This window comes from Monodon monoceros, unplaced genomic scaffold, assembly GCF_005190385.1.
Source record: "Monodon monoceros isolate NGI ecotype Baffin Bay Population unplaced genomic scaffold, NGI_Narwhal_1 Super_Scaffold_19, whole genome shotgun sequence".
Classification (NCBI taxonomy): domain Eukaryota; kingdom Metazoa; phylum Chordata; class Mammalia; order Artiodactyla; family Monodontidae; genus Monodon; species Monodon monoceros.
The window spans coordinates 37,058,745-37,076,321 of NW_021703775.1; the positions used below are offsets into that span (position 1 = coordinate 37,058,745).

General features: G+C 42.8%; 1 protein-coding gene across 6 annotated transcripts in view; it reads left to right on the forward strand.

The window, feature by feature from the left end:
• Positions 1-10,235: 10,235 nt before the first annotated feature.
• USP34 (ubiquitin specific peptidase 34) overlaps positions 10,236-17,577 on the forward strand; it is a 231,592-nt gene continuing 224,250 nt past the window's right edge. For 5 of the 6 annotated variants that reach the window (XM_029232067.1, XM_029232073.1, XM_029232070.1 and 2 more), the window contains exon 1: positions 10,540-10,709. In XM_029232067.1, the coding sequence (XP_029087900.1) occupies positions 10,667-10,709 (43 nt within the window). In that variant the 5' untranslated portion in view covers positions 10,540-10,666. Of the gene's footprint in view, positions 10,331-10,539; positions 10,710-17,577 lie in introns of those variants that run through there. The other variant, XM_029232068.1, reaches the window with a different exon arrangement.

The following is a 17,577-nucleotide window of genomic DNA, read 5'->3' on the forward strand; positions in this document are numbered from 1 at the left end:
TCTTTCAGAAGTGGAGTCAGGAGCTTCCCTGGTGGCACAGTGGTTGGGAGTCCGCCTGCCGATGCAGGGCACACGGGTTCGTGACCCTGTCTGGGAAGATCCCACATGCCGCGGAGCGGCTGGGCCCGTGAGCCATGGCCGCTGAGCCTGCGCGTCCGGAGCCTGTGCTCCGCAGCAGGAGAGGCTACAACAGTGAGAGGCCCGCGTACCGCAAAAAAGACAAAACAAAAACAAAAAAAACTGGAGTCAGTTCTCTCAAACCTGGCTACTGTTTTATCAACTAAGTTTACATAATATTCTAGTATTCTCAATACTCTAAATCCTTTGTCATTTCAACAATTAAGTCTGCCACCTTATATGGGTGCAGTTTGTGTCACCCCAAAACAATTAAAATAGTAACATCAAAGATCATTGATCACAGATCAGCATAACAAATATAATAATACTAGCGAAAAAGTCTGGAATATTGCTAGAATTACCAAAGTGTGAGAGAGACATGAAGTGAGCAATTGGCATTGGAAAAATGGTGCCGATAAACTTGCTTGATGCAGGGTTGCCACAAACCTTCAATTCGTAAAAAAGGCAGTTTCTGTGAGGCACAATAGAACTGAGGTATGCCTGTATGTCGATTGGGCTGGTCATAGTGATTTGTGTCTTTCATTCCCAACAACTGTCAAAGAATGAATAGCTCTTGAGATAGTGACCTTGTAAGCAAAGAAAGCCTCAAACACATAAAAATGGCTTCTCCCCATCCCATATTTAAAGGTAAATAATTTTTTTCAGCTATTCAATTACTTATTTCTAAGACATACCATTTGCTGGAAGGAAAATCACATTTGAATAGCAGAAGCAGTATATTTACTGGTGATGGTGTTTCTTTTTAATTTGGGGGGGATTATTGGATACAATAAATAAAATCAAGGTTAAAGTATCTTATAGAATTTCTTTCAGGTTAAGTAGAAATAAATCAAGAAGGCAATTACAACTTATTTGTCAAATCATGTAACATCTTTGTTCAAATTATAGTCAATTCTTGTCTTATTTCATCTTGTTAAATGCTTTATTTCCTACTCCCATTAACAAAAAAATAAAACTCTCTGCTAGTTACTGGGTCAATCAGAATTTAGCAATATATACCTCTTTCACTAAATACACAGGAAGAGTTTGACCATGAAAACTCTGGTTTTTACATATATTCTTAATAGTCTGCAAAGTCCAATACTAAAATTTGATACATGCAAACATACACAGTAGTCTCCCCTTAACCACAGTTTCGCTTTCTGCAGTTTCAGTTACCTGAATTCAACTCTGGTCCAAAAATATTAAGTGTAAAATTCCAGAAATAAACAAATGATTTTGCCTTTTATTTCAGGAAAAGCCCAAAAGTCATCTCATGGGAACTCCCTCAACTCCTGATCATCAGACAGACACACGTGGGTACCCATCCTTTCCTTCTTTCCTATTATCAAATGTCAATCTTTCCCTCTGTGCAATAATATTGATTCCGTCTCCTCTCATCGTCTTAGAAAACTTATAGCAACCACTCTGACTTTTCTGTCCTAGTATCATCACCGTCTGTGTCTGGGACAAGTTACTTAACCTCCCTGTGCCTTATTGTTTTCTTTTAGGAAATAGGGAGAACAATGGAACATTCCACACAGGGTGGTTGTGAGAATTAAAGGAGTGCTGAAAACAGTGTCTGTTACATAGCATATACAAGGAAAGTTACCTATTATTTTCATGTTTCTATTAGCATTTATATATATTAGTCTTCTTCCTCATCTAGTTACCCCAACTTCTCTTCAGAGTCCAAAGTCTCAAAAGAGTTTTCTATTTTAAAAGAGTTTTCTATTTTAAAAGTTTCTATTATGAACGGTCTTCTGTTGGGGACTTCCCTGGAGGTCCAGTGGCTGGGACTCCACTGCAGAGGGCACGGGTACTATCCCTGCTTGGGGAGGGAACTAAGATCCCGCATGCCACGTGGCGTGGCCAAATGAAACAAAACAAAACAAAAAACCAAACCAAAACAAAAAACCAAACCAAAACAAAAAAGGTCTTCTGTCTACTGTAATGAGGCTTCCGTATGCAGAATTCCTCCTCCCATGACCTCCATGCACTAAATGTAATGAATATTGGATAGATCTTATTTTAGTTGACTTCTCAGCACTCAACGAGTATAATTTTCATCCTTTTTGAGTTCTATTCCCTTGACTTAAATGGTACCAAAACCCCTCGTCCTTCTCACCATATTCTTTAAACTCTTTGGGGGCATCCTCTCTTCCTCTACCCAAATTTTAGTTGTTAAGAGTTCTGCAAGGCTCTCTCTTTGGTCCTTTTCTCTTCACTGTATTCCCTTTCCCTGTACGATCTCATGGCTTCCTTTACCATTTGCAGCAGATACTGTAAATAAACTCAATAGTCACTGCCAGCTAGCTTTTTCTTCTTCCACCATAGAGGCTGTAAAGTGAAATACTGGATTTCCAAGCTTTCTTTGAGGCTTAAAGGAGGCCATGTGACAGAGTTTGGGGTAATGAGACCAAATGTAAAGTTAGGATTTCTGGAAAGTCTTTGCTTTCCTGATAAGAGGACAGCTGAGGGAATTGGTTCTTTCCTCCTTCTTCATTCCTGGAACTTGTAATGCTAAACATTTAGCAGTTATCTTTTCCCCATAAGGCAAAGAGCTAGCATACTAAGGATTGTTTTCATATTAACATTTCCAGTCCAGAACTTTCTTCTGTGCTTTAAATTCAAACAACTGCCTAATTAACAACTCCTTTTGGTTACCTCTCAGGTACCTCAAGCTGAGCACTTCTAAAATAGTACCTGTCACTATTGACTACATTTTCCTCTGGCCCTCCTTTAAATGATCCCTATCTTGGTGAATGGCACAGCACCACCATTTACCCACTTGTGCAAATCACAAATTTGGAGACAGCTCTAATACCATCTTCTCTCCCCAAACCCAGCAACCAGTCTTGTGTTTCTCTCCTCCATTTATTTCCTGTTACCCTAGTCCAAGCTATCATCATCTCTCTGGATTAATGCTAATGACCCTCAGTTGTCCCTATCTCCATTCTATTCTCTACAGATTAGTCAGAGTATTTTAAAATACAATCTGATTGTGTTGCTTCCACACTTAAAAGCTTTCCATTGCTTTTGGGATCTAGGCCAAAATCTTAGCATGATTTGCGGAGCTCTGCTGCCTGGCACAGGCCTTCTCCCCTAACCATGTTCTAGTCATACTGGCTTTATTTCTGTTCCTAGAAATAGCCATGGAATTTTGTGTCTCAGAGGTTTTGCATGTGCTTTTCCCTAGATCAGCATGCAGCTTATATTAATTTTCTATTTCTACTGTAACAAATTACCACAAAATTTCTGGTAACAAAACAAACATTATTTTATAGTTCTGTAAATCAGAGGTCCCACATGGGTCTCATTGGGCTAAATCGAGGTGTCAGCAGGGCTGTGTTCCTTTCTGGAGACTAAAGGAGAGAATCTATTCCCTTGTCCTTTTCAGCTTCTGGAGGCCCCACCTTTTTTGGCACATCACCCCCTTCCTCCATCTTCAAAGCCAAGAATGTTTGCATCTCTCCGACATTCTTGTGTAGTCGCAGCTCCCTCTAAACAAAGCTGGGGAAGATTCTCTAATTTTAAAGCCCCATGTAATTAATTGAGCCCACATGAGTAATTTAAAATAATCTCCCCATCTTAAGATCCTTATCTGCAAAGTCCCTTTTGCCATGTAAGGTACCACATTCTGAGGAATAGGACATGGACATCTTTGGGGGTGGGGAACATTATTCTGCCTACCACACATTTTTTTTTGTTTTTTCTGTTTTTTGGCTGTGTTGGGTCTTTGTTGCTGTGTGCAGGCTTTCTCTAGGTGTGGCGAATGGGGGCTACTCTTCGTTGTGGTGCGTGGGCTTCTCATTGTGGTGGCTTCTCTTGTTGCGGAGCATGGGCTCTAGGTGCATGGGCTTCAGTAGTTGTGGTGCACAGGCTTAGTTGCTCGGCGGCATGTGGGATCTTCCCAGACCAGGGCTCAAACCCGTGTCCCCTGCATTGGCAGGTGGATTCTTAACCACTGAGCCACCAGGGAAGTCCAACCACACAATTTTTAATGACTGCATTGCGCAACAAAAACTCCAATAGTGGCTTTAGGGTTTTATTTTTTGTTACATAACCAAACATCTTACATAGCAACAAGTAGGCAGTTGCTAGCGCTGATTCAGCTGCTCAACAATGCCACCAGGAACCCAGACCTTTTCTCTTTCTATTCTGTCATCTTCAATGCCTTGGCGTTTGCTTTTTGCCTATAGACTTATTGTTTCAAAATAAGTGGGAATTCCCTGGTGGCGCAGTGGTTAAGAATCCACCTGCCAATGCAGGGGACACGGGGTCGAGCCCTGGTCCGGGAAGATTCCACATGCCGCAGAGCAACTAAGCCCGTGCACCACAACTACTGAGCCTGCACTCTAGAGCCTGTGAGCCACAACTACTGAGCCCATGTGCCACAACTACTGAGCCCACGTGCCACAACTACTGAAACCCACGTGCCTCGAGCCTGTGCTCTGCAGCAAGAGAAGCCACCGCAATGAGAAGCCCACGCACTGAAACAAAGAGTAGCCCCTGCTCGCTGCAACTAGAGAAAGCCCACGTGCAACAACGAAGACCCAACGCAGCCAAAAATAAATAAGTAAATAAATTTATTAAAAGAAAAACCCAAACACAAAATTGCTGCTGCTTCTCCACATATTGTCTCTATTCAAGGCAGACAGAAGAGGGAAGTGGGGATTTATAAGATACTGTCAGTGCTCTGCCCATGTTCCCTAGTTCTTATCACTTCATGCACAGTGGCCAAACTGCCAACTGCTAGCACCTGCATTTCTATGTCTGAGGCTTTTCTCTGGCTACCTGAACATAGCGAAGCCTGTTTGCTGCCTACACCCCTCCCCTGTAGCAACACTCAATCAATGACTAAAGGGAGAAGATATAAATACTCAACTTCTTTGTCCCTCAGGTAGGAGAATTTTAAGGAACATGTTTTATACTGGTTTGTAGTTTCCCAGTGGGATCAGGCTCCAGTTACCCTCAGGAGTAAAGGTCATTTACTGATTAATTAATCCTTTACTGATTGGCACCTCCCCCCCAATTTCCTATCTCACTTTTCCACTATCCTACCGTTGATTCTTGGGACGACACCAAAATAAACTATCTCCATTTGTGTCCTTGTCTCAGGGCCTGCTTTGGGGGGAATCCAACCCAAGACAGGCCATCACCACCTTTCCTCCTTCTTCCTGTCTTTGAAACAGACAGTTGGTGCTGTCATGTAAAGTTGGTGCTATGGTGGCTATCTTACAACTAGATGACAAGCCAATATGTGGAGGCTAGAAAGAATCAAATAGCTTGGGTTCATATCCTTGAGCCATTGTACCAGCCCTGGACTGTTTACTGTCTGTCTGTTACAAGACAAAATTAAGCCCTATTTGTTTAAGCCATTTTCAAAAAAATTAATTTATTTTTGGCTGTGTTGGGTTTTCATTGCTGTGCGCAGGCTTCCTCTAGTTGGGGTGAGCTGGGGCTACTCTTCATCGCGGTGCATGTGCTTCTCATTGCTGTGGATTCTCTTGTTGCAAAGCACAGGCTCTAGGCACGCGGGCTTCAGTAGTTGTGGCTCTTGGGCTCTGGAGTGCAGGCTCAGTAGTTGTGGCGCATGGGCTTAGTTGCTCTGTGGTATGTGGAATCTTCCTGGACCAGGGATCGAACCTGTGTCCCCTGCATTGGCAGGCGGATTCTTAACCACTGAGCCACCAGGGAAGTCCCTGTTTAAGCCATTCTTACTGAAAAATTTTTTACTTGCAGTCCACTGCATCCCTGATACAAATAAACATAGAAATAAATAATTATAGAAAGACATATAGTGGAAATAAACAGAGTGCTGTGATAAAATATTAGAAGGAAGGGGAGTTTTTTTTTAAGGCAAGTCACTTCTTTTTTATAAATCTTTTTTTGAATATTTTATTTTTTTAAATTTATTTATTTGGTTGCACTGGCTCTTAGTTGTGGCAGGTGGGCTCCTTAGTTGTGGCATGCTCTTAGTTGCAGCATGCATGTGGGATCTACTTCTCTGACCAGGGATTGAACCCAGGCCCCCTGCATTGGGAGGTCAGAGTCTCAACCACTGCATCATCAGGGAAGTCCTGGGAGTTATTTTTTGAGATGATGTTTAAGTTGAAACTTGGAGGGTAGGAAGTTAGCCATTTCAAAATTAGAGTGCATGTGCTAGGAAGAAACAACATTCACCAAGACCCAGAGCAGGAAAAGCTTTTGTTAGAAAGCACACAAGTGTGGCTGGAATGTAACAACAGTGATGTTAAAAACAGGAGAGGTTGGGGAAGGCCCAAGTAGAGTGTATTCTAAATGTAACAGAAAATGCTGAAGGGATTTAGGCAGGGAAGTGATATAATCCAATTTATTATAGCAATTTAAGAACCAAACAGTAATTTGCTGAGTTTATGTACAAAGCATGAATGTGGTGTTATGGAGAGAATAAAACAGCATACCTGCCTTCTAATAATGACCCTAAGTTTCACAAAACAATGACGAGCCTAGGTGTGAGGGAGAAGAGTAAATTCTGCAGTAACTCTGGCTTCTAATAGTACACTAGGCTTTAACCCCAAACTCCAGAGACAAAAATCCTATGTTCAATTAGCTGCAATCAGAATGCTAAGAAGAGCAAATAATTTCCATGGCAATATTAATTTTCCAAAGTTGTTTATATACACTGGTTTTCACGCAAGTACCTAGGAATATACCACAAATGTACTACAAACTCCAGAATTAGAAATTTCAAAGTAGACTGTATAATTTTACTGAAAGCATAATTCTACCACTAGATGGTGACATGAATACAACATATTGAAAACTGTCACCTTTCCCTAGCTGTAGAGGGTATATGATCATTGCCGATTACTGGTTTGAAAATCCAGATTTACACGAGGAATTTAGGGGATATTTTTTACCAGAGATTCAGCTTTATTCTTTTGGAATGCACACCTTGTAAGTACATTCAAAGGTCTCTGTTGATACATATACCACATCAGCACAGAAGAGTGAAGATTCTACAGTAAGGAGGCAGGCAACCTTGTTTTATTGGCTTCTTTTTTTTTTTTTAAAGAATCTATTTTTATTTTAAATATTTATTTATTTATTTGGCTGTGCCAGGTCTTAGTTGCAGCATGTGGGATCTACGTTGCCGCTTATGGGATCTTTAGTTGTGACGTGCAGGATCTACTTCCCTGACCAGGGATCAAACCCAGGCCCCCTACATTGGAAGCACGGAGTCTTGACCACTGGACCACCAGGGAAGTCCCTTTATTGGCTTCTACGCTTTTACCTCTTAAGCAGTTGAAGTGGATAAAGGGATGGTAAACTAGAGCCCATAGGCCAAATCTGGCCAGTTTCACATTTTTGTATGGCCTGTGGGCTAAGAATGGTTTTTACATTCTTAAATTGTTTGGAAAAAAGAAAAAGAAAAATAGTATTTTGGGAGTACTACAGGGGATACGGGTTCGAGTCCTGGTCTGGGAAGATCCCACATGCTGCAGAGCAACTAAGCCCTTGCACCTAGAGCCCATGCTCCACAACAAAGAGAAGCCACCGCAGTGAGAAGCCCACACACCCCAACGAAGAGTAGCCCTCACTTGCTGCAACTAGAGAAAGCCTGCGCACAGCAACGAAGACACAATACAGCCAAAAAAAAAAAAAAAAGATTTTGTAACATGAAAATATGAATCTTATTTCAATGTCTATATATTAAAAAATTTATTGGAACACATCCATACTTATTCCGTTATGTATCATCTATGGCTGCTTTTGTGCTAACAGAGTTGAGTAGTTGTAATGAGGGACTTGGACTGCAACGCCTAAAATATTTACTATCTGGCTCATCACAGAAAAAGTTAGTTGAGCCCTCAAGCGATGACTGAAGAGCCGTGTCATTTATGACAATAATTCTCTAGATTCTCAAAGCATTTTAAACTAAGCACCATTTCATGTAATTTTTTAAAGTAAAAAAAATTAGGAGGCAAGCGCTTGTTAAGAAAATATTTCTTTAAAGGTCAGTGTTTCTTCCCTACCTCCTAGTACTCCACATTTATGGTAGTCCTCATTTTCAAGAACTGTTATGGGTTCTTTCTGGTCTTAAAAACATAGTTGACATATACTTACAAATACTTATTAAAAGAATGTCTGTATCAGTTAGAAATGTGTTTGGCTACAAGCAATGGAAATCTAAGAGTGGCTTAAGGAAAAAGGGATTTTTCTTGCATAAACAGTCTAGGGGTGGAGAGCTGCTCAAGGATGCATCAGGGTCCTACACATTATTATTAGCTTTATGGTTGGCTTTTACCCTGCTGTGGTTTCATCGTTTAAAAAAAAAAACAACTCACAAACTGGATGCTGTATTACTTAGAGTATCAACACCTGTTTTGGGCAGAAAGAAGAAAGGATTAAGGGGCGTGTCTGCTGAATTTGTCCTTTTTTATTAGGAATAAAAAGACCCATTCAGCAGATTTCTGCTTACATTTCATGGGCAAGAACTCAAACAATATAGCCAACCCTAGAGAAACCATAACATATATTAAAAAAAAAATTTATTTTATACTGGAGTGTAATTGATTAACAATGTTGTTAGTTTCAGGTGTACAGCAGAGTGATTCAATTATACACATACATGTATCCTTTTTAAAATTCTTTTCCTGTATAGGTTATTACAGAGTATTGAGCAGAGTTCATAACGTGATGTTTTAGACCAAACACAAATAGTCCTTGGGGCTTTCCTTTTGGAGACCAAGCTTCCCCAGTCTCAGGTCCACCTGAAAAACACACTCGGGTTTGGCAAGTTTCCCTGCGGGAAAAGAAGAGGGGGCGGTGGGAATGACGCTAGATGGACAATGGCTGCTACAGGATACAAAGTCTGCAGAAACCCAAGTTTTGTGGGAGAGATGGGTAGAAGAGAAGATGATGGCACAACAGCTACAGCTCCTAAGAATCACCTGCTTGCATGGAACAACTTAAAACAGGTTTAGCAGACACTTTATAGCATCAAATTCAAGTGGCAGGAAGGCAAAGTATACCCGGAAGGTGGTCCTGGAGTGGAGGGATGGTGTGACCTAACCTCGACAAAACCTGTATAAGAATTTCTACAAGGCCTCCATAGCTGCTCTGGCTACAGATCTTAAAGATACCATGTACACTACTTTTGGACTTTTCAGTCATATCTCTAAATAGACGTAGTGGATATAGAAATCAGTGAGGAAGGGTTCAATGCACTTGAGGAAAATTCTCCCCAAGCTAGCTAGCTGTTAGCACGACATCAAACTTCAGCTGAGTGTCCTCTTTCCTCCACCTGTTCTTCATTCTCCGCTCCCCGTCTAAATTCCCGTATAATTTGCTCTTCGCGGGGAAGCATACTACGCTATTTCAGGTGAAGACTCTTAGGGCACTTCGAAGGGGGCCGTCTTGCGTAAAAAGGAGGAGATGCGGTGCGAACACTCTTCACTCCGCCATTTCTAGTCACATCAAGGTGTCTTGCTGCTTGAGGACGGATGAGCCATACACACTAGAGGCTGGCGGAAAACACGCCTGCAGGTTAAGCCGGCCCCAGGCTGTTCCATTCTCACAAAACCCCGCGGGGGAGAGCGCCGCGAGCCCCCACCTGGGCTGCGGCTTCGCACCGGCCAGCTCCCCTGAACTCTAGCCTCCCGCACCCCAAAGGCCTGAGCGCGGGGAAGGGGGACGGGACAAATTACTACCAAGTCCCCCTGGGGGACCCGGAGTTAAAATGGCGAAGCGCAGGGGCGGGGGAAAGGGCGGCGCTCGCGACCTGGCGCTCGCTGGTCCTCCGGGCTCGCGGAGTAGCCGCGGTGGGCGACGCCGCGCAACCGCGACCAGCTCTTTTCTCCGCCATCTTCTTCGAGTCACCCGGTCTCCCCCCGCGACCGCACTGGCTTCGCGCTTCCCTTCCGGCCGCTGACAGAGATCCGGGCTGGGCGGGGTGGGCGAGCGCGCGGAGGGGGTGGACCGAGGGCGGGGAGACTCGACGGAAGAGGAAAGGGAGGGCGGCGAGCTGGCCGCGGCGGGGTGTGGGGCGTGCGGCGTGTGTGCGGAGGGGGAGGTGGGAGGGCGGGAGGCGAAGAGAGGGAGGGAGGCGGAGGAATGAGAGCGCGAGGCGCTTCTCGTCGGCTCCTTCGCCCGGACGGAAAGAGCCGAGCGCAGCCCGAACGCTCTATTAAAATGGCGGCGGCGTCGGCGGTGGCCACGGCGTCTGGTCGGTGAAGTGACTCTGCTGCTTCTCTCCCCACCCGCCCCCTCCCTCCCTCTCCCCTCCCCCCGTCCTTCCCCCCCCTTCCCAGCCGCCGGCGCCTCAGCGCCCCTCCGGCCTGCGCACCTCCCCTCGCCCCCCTCCTCTCCCCCGCCCGCTCCGGGGACCGCCGGCCCCCTCCCCCACTCTCCTGCTCCCCGCCCCGTCCCCGCCGCCGCCCGCCCTAGTCGCCTCCCCGCCCGGCCGGCCGGCCCCCTCCTCCGCCTCTCTCCCCTCCCCCCCGCCGGTCGGGATCAGTCAGTGCGATCCGAAGCGGGGGAGGGGGGGGGCGGCGGCCGAACGATGTGCGAGAACTGCGCAGACCTGGTGGAGGTGTTAAATGAAAGTAAGTAGCCGCGGCGGCGGCCTGTCGGGGTGCACAGTTTGGGGTCCCCGCGCCGCTCTCCGGCTTCCCCTAGCTGCCGTGGCCTGCGGGAGGCGACGGCCGAGCCGGGCGGCTTGCGGGCCTAGCGCTCTGGGAAGGTGCGCGGTGGCGCGGCCGCTGCGGCGCCTCGGGCCCAGTCCGGCCCGGTTACCTGGGCGCCCGAGAGGGGGCCGTCGCGGAGCTCCGGCCAGGCCGGGCCTGAGCGCTCTCCGCTCTCGGAAAGTTTCCTCATTACAGGTGTCAATTAACGTAGGCACTAATGAGCCTTCGCCTCCTTCGCCCTGCCGGGAAGGTGAGGGGAGGTGGGGTCCGAGGACGAGGCTCTCCTCTGTAGTCCGAACCCTTCGACCCTCCGGCCGCCCTCTTTGATTTTCAGCGTGCTGCCTAGGCCTCTTACCTGCTAATTTTCATTAAACTCCCTGCGAGGTGGTTGGTGGTTTTCCCGTCTCTTGGGGGTGTGTGGGTTGTATTAAACCTTTCTCTCTGACCTTAAATAGCTGAAAATGAGCTGATAGTGATGACTGGAACCTTTATACGTATTAAAAAAATTAATTAATGATGTTTCTTCTTAGTGTACCATTCGTCGTTTTAATGGTAAATTCTCTTCCCTTAAGGAGAGCACTGTACTACAGGTACCATCCCGGCATAGTCATGGCCTGTCTCCTGGAATGAAAGGCCTTATTCCGTATGCTTTTATTACAGAGCGTGCACTGCTCTTTTCTAGTTAGATTCCTTTCATTTATTTTACTCCAGGCCCTTGTAAGACGGTATTTTAGCTTAAAGAAACAAGACGTATTGCAAACTATTTCTGGGCCCAAAGGCCTAGTTGGACGAGGTGAATTACATAAAAGATTAATTTACAAAAAGTTGATTGTTGAGAAAATACTCACGAACACCTTTTGTGGGTTTTGGATTTGTGTTTTGTGTGTGGTATTTCGAAAGACTTCCAAATTGTCTATTTTCTAATACGATTCTTAAAAACAATTGATTATAAAGTGTATAGTCTTGTTTGTGTTTGAATTTTACTTTATTGACCAAAGGCAATAATAAAAGTGGAAGGGTTCTAGTCTACTTTCAACTCTATTTACTTCCTGACAGGTGGAAGCAGGCTTTTGCACAAATTCAAACTATACAGTATTTGTGTCATTCCAAATTTTCCTAGAATTTTTAGGTTATTTGTATTTATTTTGAGGTACTTTTATTTTTGGTGTAGGTTGTTTATGAAATGATAAACTTAATTCCTTAGTACTTATTTCAGTGAACTCTATTTTAAATGTCTCAAATGTCAGTTGTGTGATTATGGCTTGGTTTTTCAGAAACTGGAAAATGAATAGCTTTGCTATCTTATATATTAGGAGAAAACTGCTTTTAATAGTTTCGTTGGTGTTTAAAAATTATTTTAAACCTAACTATGACAGTTAATTTTAAACATAGTATCTAAAGAAACTAAAGTTTGCTAATCCTTATTACCTTTTGAAAAGAGACATAATGAAGGGTTCTATTGAGGGTTATTTGGGAAACCCCTAGAACTTTGTCTAGAAGCACTCAAAAATGCAATCGATTTATGGAGTTAGCAATTTAGCTTTTGTTACCTTTAATTAAATATGGTTAATTGAACCAGGTTCACAAAATCTGGCCATGCAGACCCTTAAGAAACCTGTTTTAATGAACAGATAAGGATTTTCTGTTTGTGTATGAAAAATACTTTGTTTCTTAATATTTCCTATAAAGCTCAGTTTAAAAATTTGCCCTTTAAACTCTAATCTGACAATGAAGCTTCCTTAAAAAGAAATTACTTCAGTAATTTTATTTGTAGGCTATACCAAGCTATGACTAGTTGCTTCTCCACTGCCCCCGCCCCCAGTTCTTTTACAGTTGTTTTCATTTTCCCTTTGTGTAGTTCTTGTATCTCAAACATAAGATGCTCAAGTTCCCAGAGAGCAGAGGGTATTACTGTATCTCATTATGGTAACACTTATCCATGACTGGGTTGGAGCATAATGGCTGGAACTTGATAAAACTTATTGAATTAAAGTAGGTTATAAATCTTTCTTGTAATCTCACAATAATTATATATTAAGTCTGTCCTTTTTTCCCCCATAGGTTGTGTAAAGATGAGCATCAATTCATCCTTGATTAGAAATTCAGAGTTAAAGTCCCAAAATAATGTGCTCAGAATTCATCTTTCAATATAACTCCCCATAACAATTATAAAGAAGAGAAGAAATAAAATTAGTGTATATATATATATATATATATATATATTTGTTTTTTTATAAGAAACTTTATTTATTTATTTAGGCCACACCGCATGGCACGTGGGATCTTAGTTCCCTGACCAGGGATTGAACCCGAGCCCCCTGCATTGGAAGCACAGAGTCTTAACCACTGGACTGCCAGGGAAGTCTGTAAAATTAGTCTATCTTTAGGTGGTGTGTTGGATAGAATTAAAATACCAAAAACTTATTTCTTGTCAAATTTGCAAACACTGATCAAACCTAAAGAAGTCTTCCTTGACACACCAGTAAGTGTATAATCTAAAAATTTTGTGTTTTAAATGAAAAGGTAGACATGATGTGGATAGTATAGCTTTATATCTGATATGCTCAGAGTTTTGATAAGGTTAAGGACTTCCTATGAAACGTTTATTTTAAAATCTGGCAGAATGTAATGTAGTTAAACTAAAAATTGATGACAGAAGATAGTAAATAGCTTCCTTTGTCATCAGTTTTTGATGAGAATATTAATATTACCAGTTATACTTCTAGTCCTGCTGAGAATGTGAAGCTCTCAGCATAGAAACATATACAGGTATTCAGACACAGTACAGTTTTGCCTGTAGGTTAAGGGCCCATTGAAGCGTGTCCATGGAACCAGGCTAGGGACTTGGTGATAAGGACCTCCTTATACCCTTTTTTAGTAGTCTTGACAGGTATCTTAAAACTTGAAATTACATTTGAAAATAGCATTTGGCTTTAGTGTTAGAGTAACCAGTTTCAACAGTACTAACATATTTGGGTTTTCATATTTTTTTCAATGCTTTGTTTTTAATAAGGAAGATGTTTTAAAATGTGGAATGTATTGAGTGAACTTTGCGCCTATCAGTTTGTGGGGTTGCATTCAGTTTAGGAAATAATTTTAAGTTTATATTCCTTTGCTTGTTCTCTTGACTTTGTATATTTGCTACTTTAATAGCTACCTTTGTGAGCTAGTTTACTAAAGCTAAAAGCATTTCTGGATGTTGAGAAGCTGGAGGCCTGAAATTATGCTCTGGGCCATCAGCGTTGCTAGCTCGACTAGTAAATTGAGGTCACTGTTTGCCTTGGGGTAAATTTCTTGAGAGCAGAGTGAAAATGGCTTTAAATGTACATCCATCTTTTAAACCATTTGTATGTTGTGGATTTTACTCTGTGTGTTTAGTGAATTAACCCTTTACGAAATGTTTTAAATGGGCAATTCATTTGTCGTTCCTAACTATCCTTTGTGATAGGCGGGAGCAAGTATTAGTATCTCTCTCTTTTTTTTTTTTTTTTGGCCTTGCTGTGCAGCTTGCGGGATCTTAGTTCCCCCACCAGGAATTGAACCTGGGCCCACCACAGTGAAAGCGCAGGGTCCTAACCACTGGGACACCAGGAAGTTCCCTAGTATCTCAATTTTAAATGTGAAAACGTTGAACCTCAGAAAGGCTAAGTGGTTTGCTAAAAATCACCTGTCACCTGCTTAGTTAGTAGTCAGATCTAAGCTAGAACTCAAGATACTCCATCAGTATCTGCATTTTTATTTTTAAAGTATACTTTATTGAGCCATTTGTGTTGGGAACTTTTTCCATTCTTTGAGGTAGGTACTTTATCACCCTTTTTAGATAAGAGAACCAAGGCTTAGAGTTTACATAAGTTGCTTAGAGTCACATGACTTTATTTGGTGGAGTCAGGATTTGCACGGGACTTATCTCACGTCTTCTAGAATACCATGCTCTTTAACCATTATGCTGTACTGTATAAACTTTACGATGATCTATTCAAATGGAAGACATTACGAATACACTGAATGGCAAAGTAAAAAATTACTAAATTTTTATGTGTTTTCACAAATTTGGGCATAATTTTGTGGTAATTGTAGAAAGAATTTAAAAGTGGTGGTAGAGACATTGCTTTGGGAGAGATCCCTGGTGTTCACCTTACTTGCTACAAGTAGTAAATTCTTCCTTCTTCTAAAAGAAAAAAAAAATAATAAAAGTGGTGGTAAATGTAGCTGAATGGGAATGTCTTAATATAAGACATTAGATCTTAATACATTAGATCTTAAAGATCATAATACAATTTCAACTCATATCTTTATAAAGTAACTTATAAACCATAAAGCACTACAGTGTGTAGATTTTTAATAGCAGACTGCATTGTCAGTGATAGCTATTGATAGCTAGGTTTAGCACTATATTCATGAAACGTGTTAATGTTTCTTATATGTTTAATAATGGGGCTTCCCTGGTGGCGCAGTGGTTAAGAATCTGCCTGCTAATGCAGGGGACACGGGTTTGAGCCCTGGTCTGGGAATATCCCACATGCTGCGGAGCAACTAAGCCCATGTGCCACAACTACTGAGCCAGCGCTCTAGAGCCCGCGAGCCACAATTACTGAAGCCTGTGCACCTAGAGCCTGTGCTCTGCAACAAGAGAAGCCACCGCAGTGAGAAGCCCGCGCACCGCAACTAAATAAAGCCTGCGTGCAGCAACGAAGACCCAAGGCAGCCGAACATAAATAAATAAATTAATTAATTAATTAAAAAAAAAAGAATATGTACTTAAGTTACAGGCCATGCCCCCGCCCCCCTTTTTTTAATAGACAACAGCCTCCCTTTCTGGATGCTGAATTCCTTAAAGTCAGGGGTCATATTTTGTTTCTTCTTTTCCCAGTACTAATATAGTGCCTTATAGAGAGTAGATGCCTAGTGAATATTTTAGTTAATGAAAAGTTTTTGTAGAAGAATGTGAGTACCTAGGCTCAGTGTTCTTGGGCCTATTGTCAGTAGTGATTTAGATATGAGAGTTTGTGGATAAATTATGCTGAAAGTGCAGATTATATTACATATATTGCTTATTCATAAATCAGTAGGGATGTACTTATAAAAAGTATCCACCCTAACCAACTGTGTTCTAATTTTTTTTTTATAAATTTATTTACTTATTTATGGCTGTGTTGGGTCTTCGTTGCTGCACATGGGCTTTCTCTAGTTGCGGCGAGCCGGGGGTGGCTCTTCGTTGTGCTGCGCAGGCTTCTCATTGCGGTGGCTTCTCTTGTTGCGGAGCACGGGCTCTAGGCGCCCGGGCTTCAGTAGTTGTGGCATGTGGGCTCATTAGTTGCGGATCATGGGCTCTAGAGCACAGGCTTAAGTAGTCGTGGTGCATGGGCTTAGTTGCTCTGTGGCATGTGGGATCTTCCCGGATCAGGGCTCGAACCCGTTTCCCCTGCATTGGCAGGTGGATTCTTAACCACTGCATCACCAGGGAAGTCCAATATGTTCTAAATTAATAGATAATGCAAAAAGGTAAAAATTTTTCTATATAGGTGGTGAGATTTGAGTCTGTGGGATGAAATTTCACTAAATAACTTTTATTTATGTATTTATTTATTTATGGCTGTATTAGGTCTTCATTGTGGTGTGCGGGCTTCTCATTGAGTGGCTTCTCTTGTTGTGGAGCACAGGCTCTAGGCATGCGGGCTTCAGTAGTTGCGGCACGTGGGCTCAGTAGTTGTGGCTTGTGGGCTCTAGAGCACAGGCTCAGTAGTTGTGGTGCACGGGCTTAGTTGCTCCACGGCATGTGGGATCTTCCCGGACCAGGGCTTGAACCCGTGTCCCCTGCATTGGCGGGTGGGTTCTTAAGCACTGTGCCACCAGGGAAGCCCACTAAATTACTTTTAATTAAGATTTTATATACCAGGAAAATAATTGGACTTTTAACCTTTTAATGTGATTAACACCTGTTAATGTTATTTTTCTCTCAAAATCCATAGAAATTAAAAAGTCTCCAAATGTAGGTTACTCAGTTAATTGAGAACTGATGTAGGATACACATTGCCTCCTCTTGCACCTTTTTAAAATAAATTTATTTATTTATTTAATTTATTTTTGGCTGTGTTGGGTCTTCGTTGCTGTGCATGGACTTTCTCTAGTTGGGGTGAGCAGGGGCTACTCTTCGTTGCGGTGCGCTGGCTTCTCATTGTGGTGGCTTCTGTTGCGGAGCACGGGCTCTAGGCACACGAGCTGCAGTAGTTGTGGCTCGCGGGCTCTAGAGCGCAGGTTCAGTAGTTGTGGCACACGGGCTTAGTTGCTCTATGGCATGTGGGATCTTCCTGGACCAGGGCTCGAACCCGTGTCCCCTGCATTGGCAGGTGGATTCTTAACCACTGTGCCACCAGGGAAGCCCATTCTCTTGCATTTTTTTAAATTTTAACTATGGAAGGGACAGGTTTCTCTTCCTGCCCTGGCTATAACCTCTTCTAGGGACCTTCTAGTTTACATCCCCTGAAAGACCTTTCTCCCTAACCATCGCTGATTGGATTCCAAATAGACTTCTGACCTGGTGGATTGGTGGGACTGTTGTCCATCAATCAGATTTTTTCCTGTCAGAATGTTTGAAGTAAAGAGCCAGGTAAGGCTTCCCTGGTGGCGGAGACTATTTGCAGAAGAGAATTGGGGCAAATTTTTGGAAATAGCTGATATTGAAGCTCTATAAAGAGACAGAAGTTAATACTCTCTTGGCTTTCTTTTTTATTTATTTCTCTGCACCAGGTCTTAGTTGTGGCAGGCTCCTTAGTTGTGGCTCCAGGGC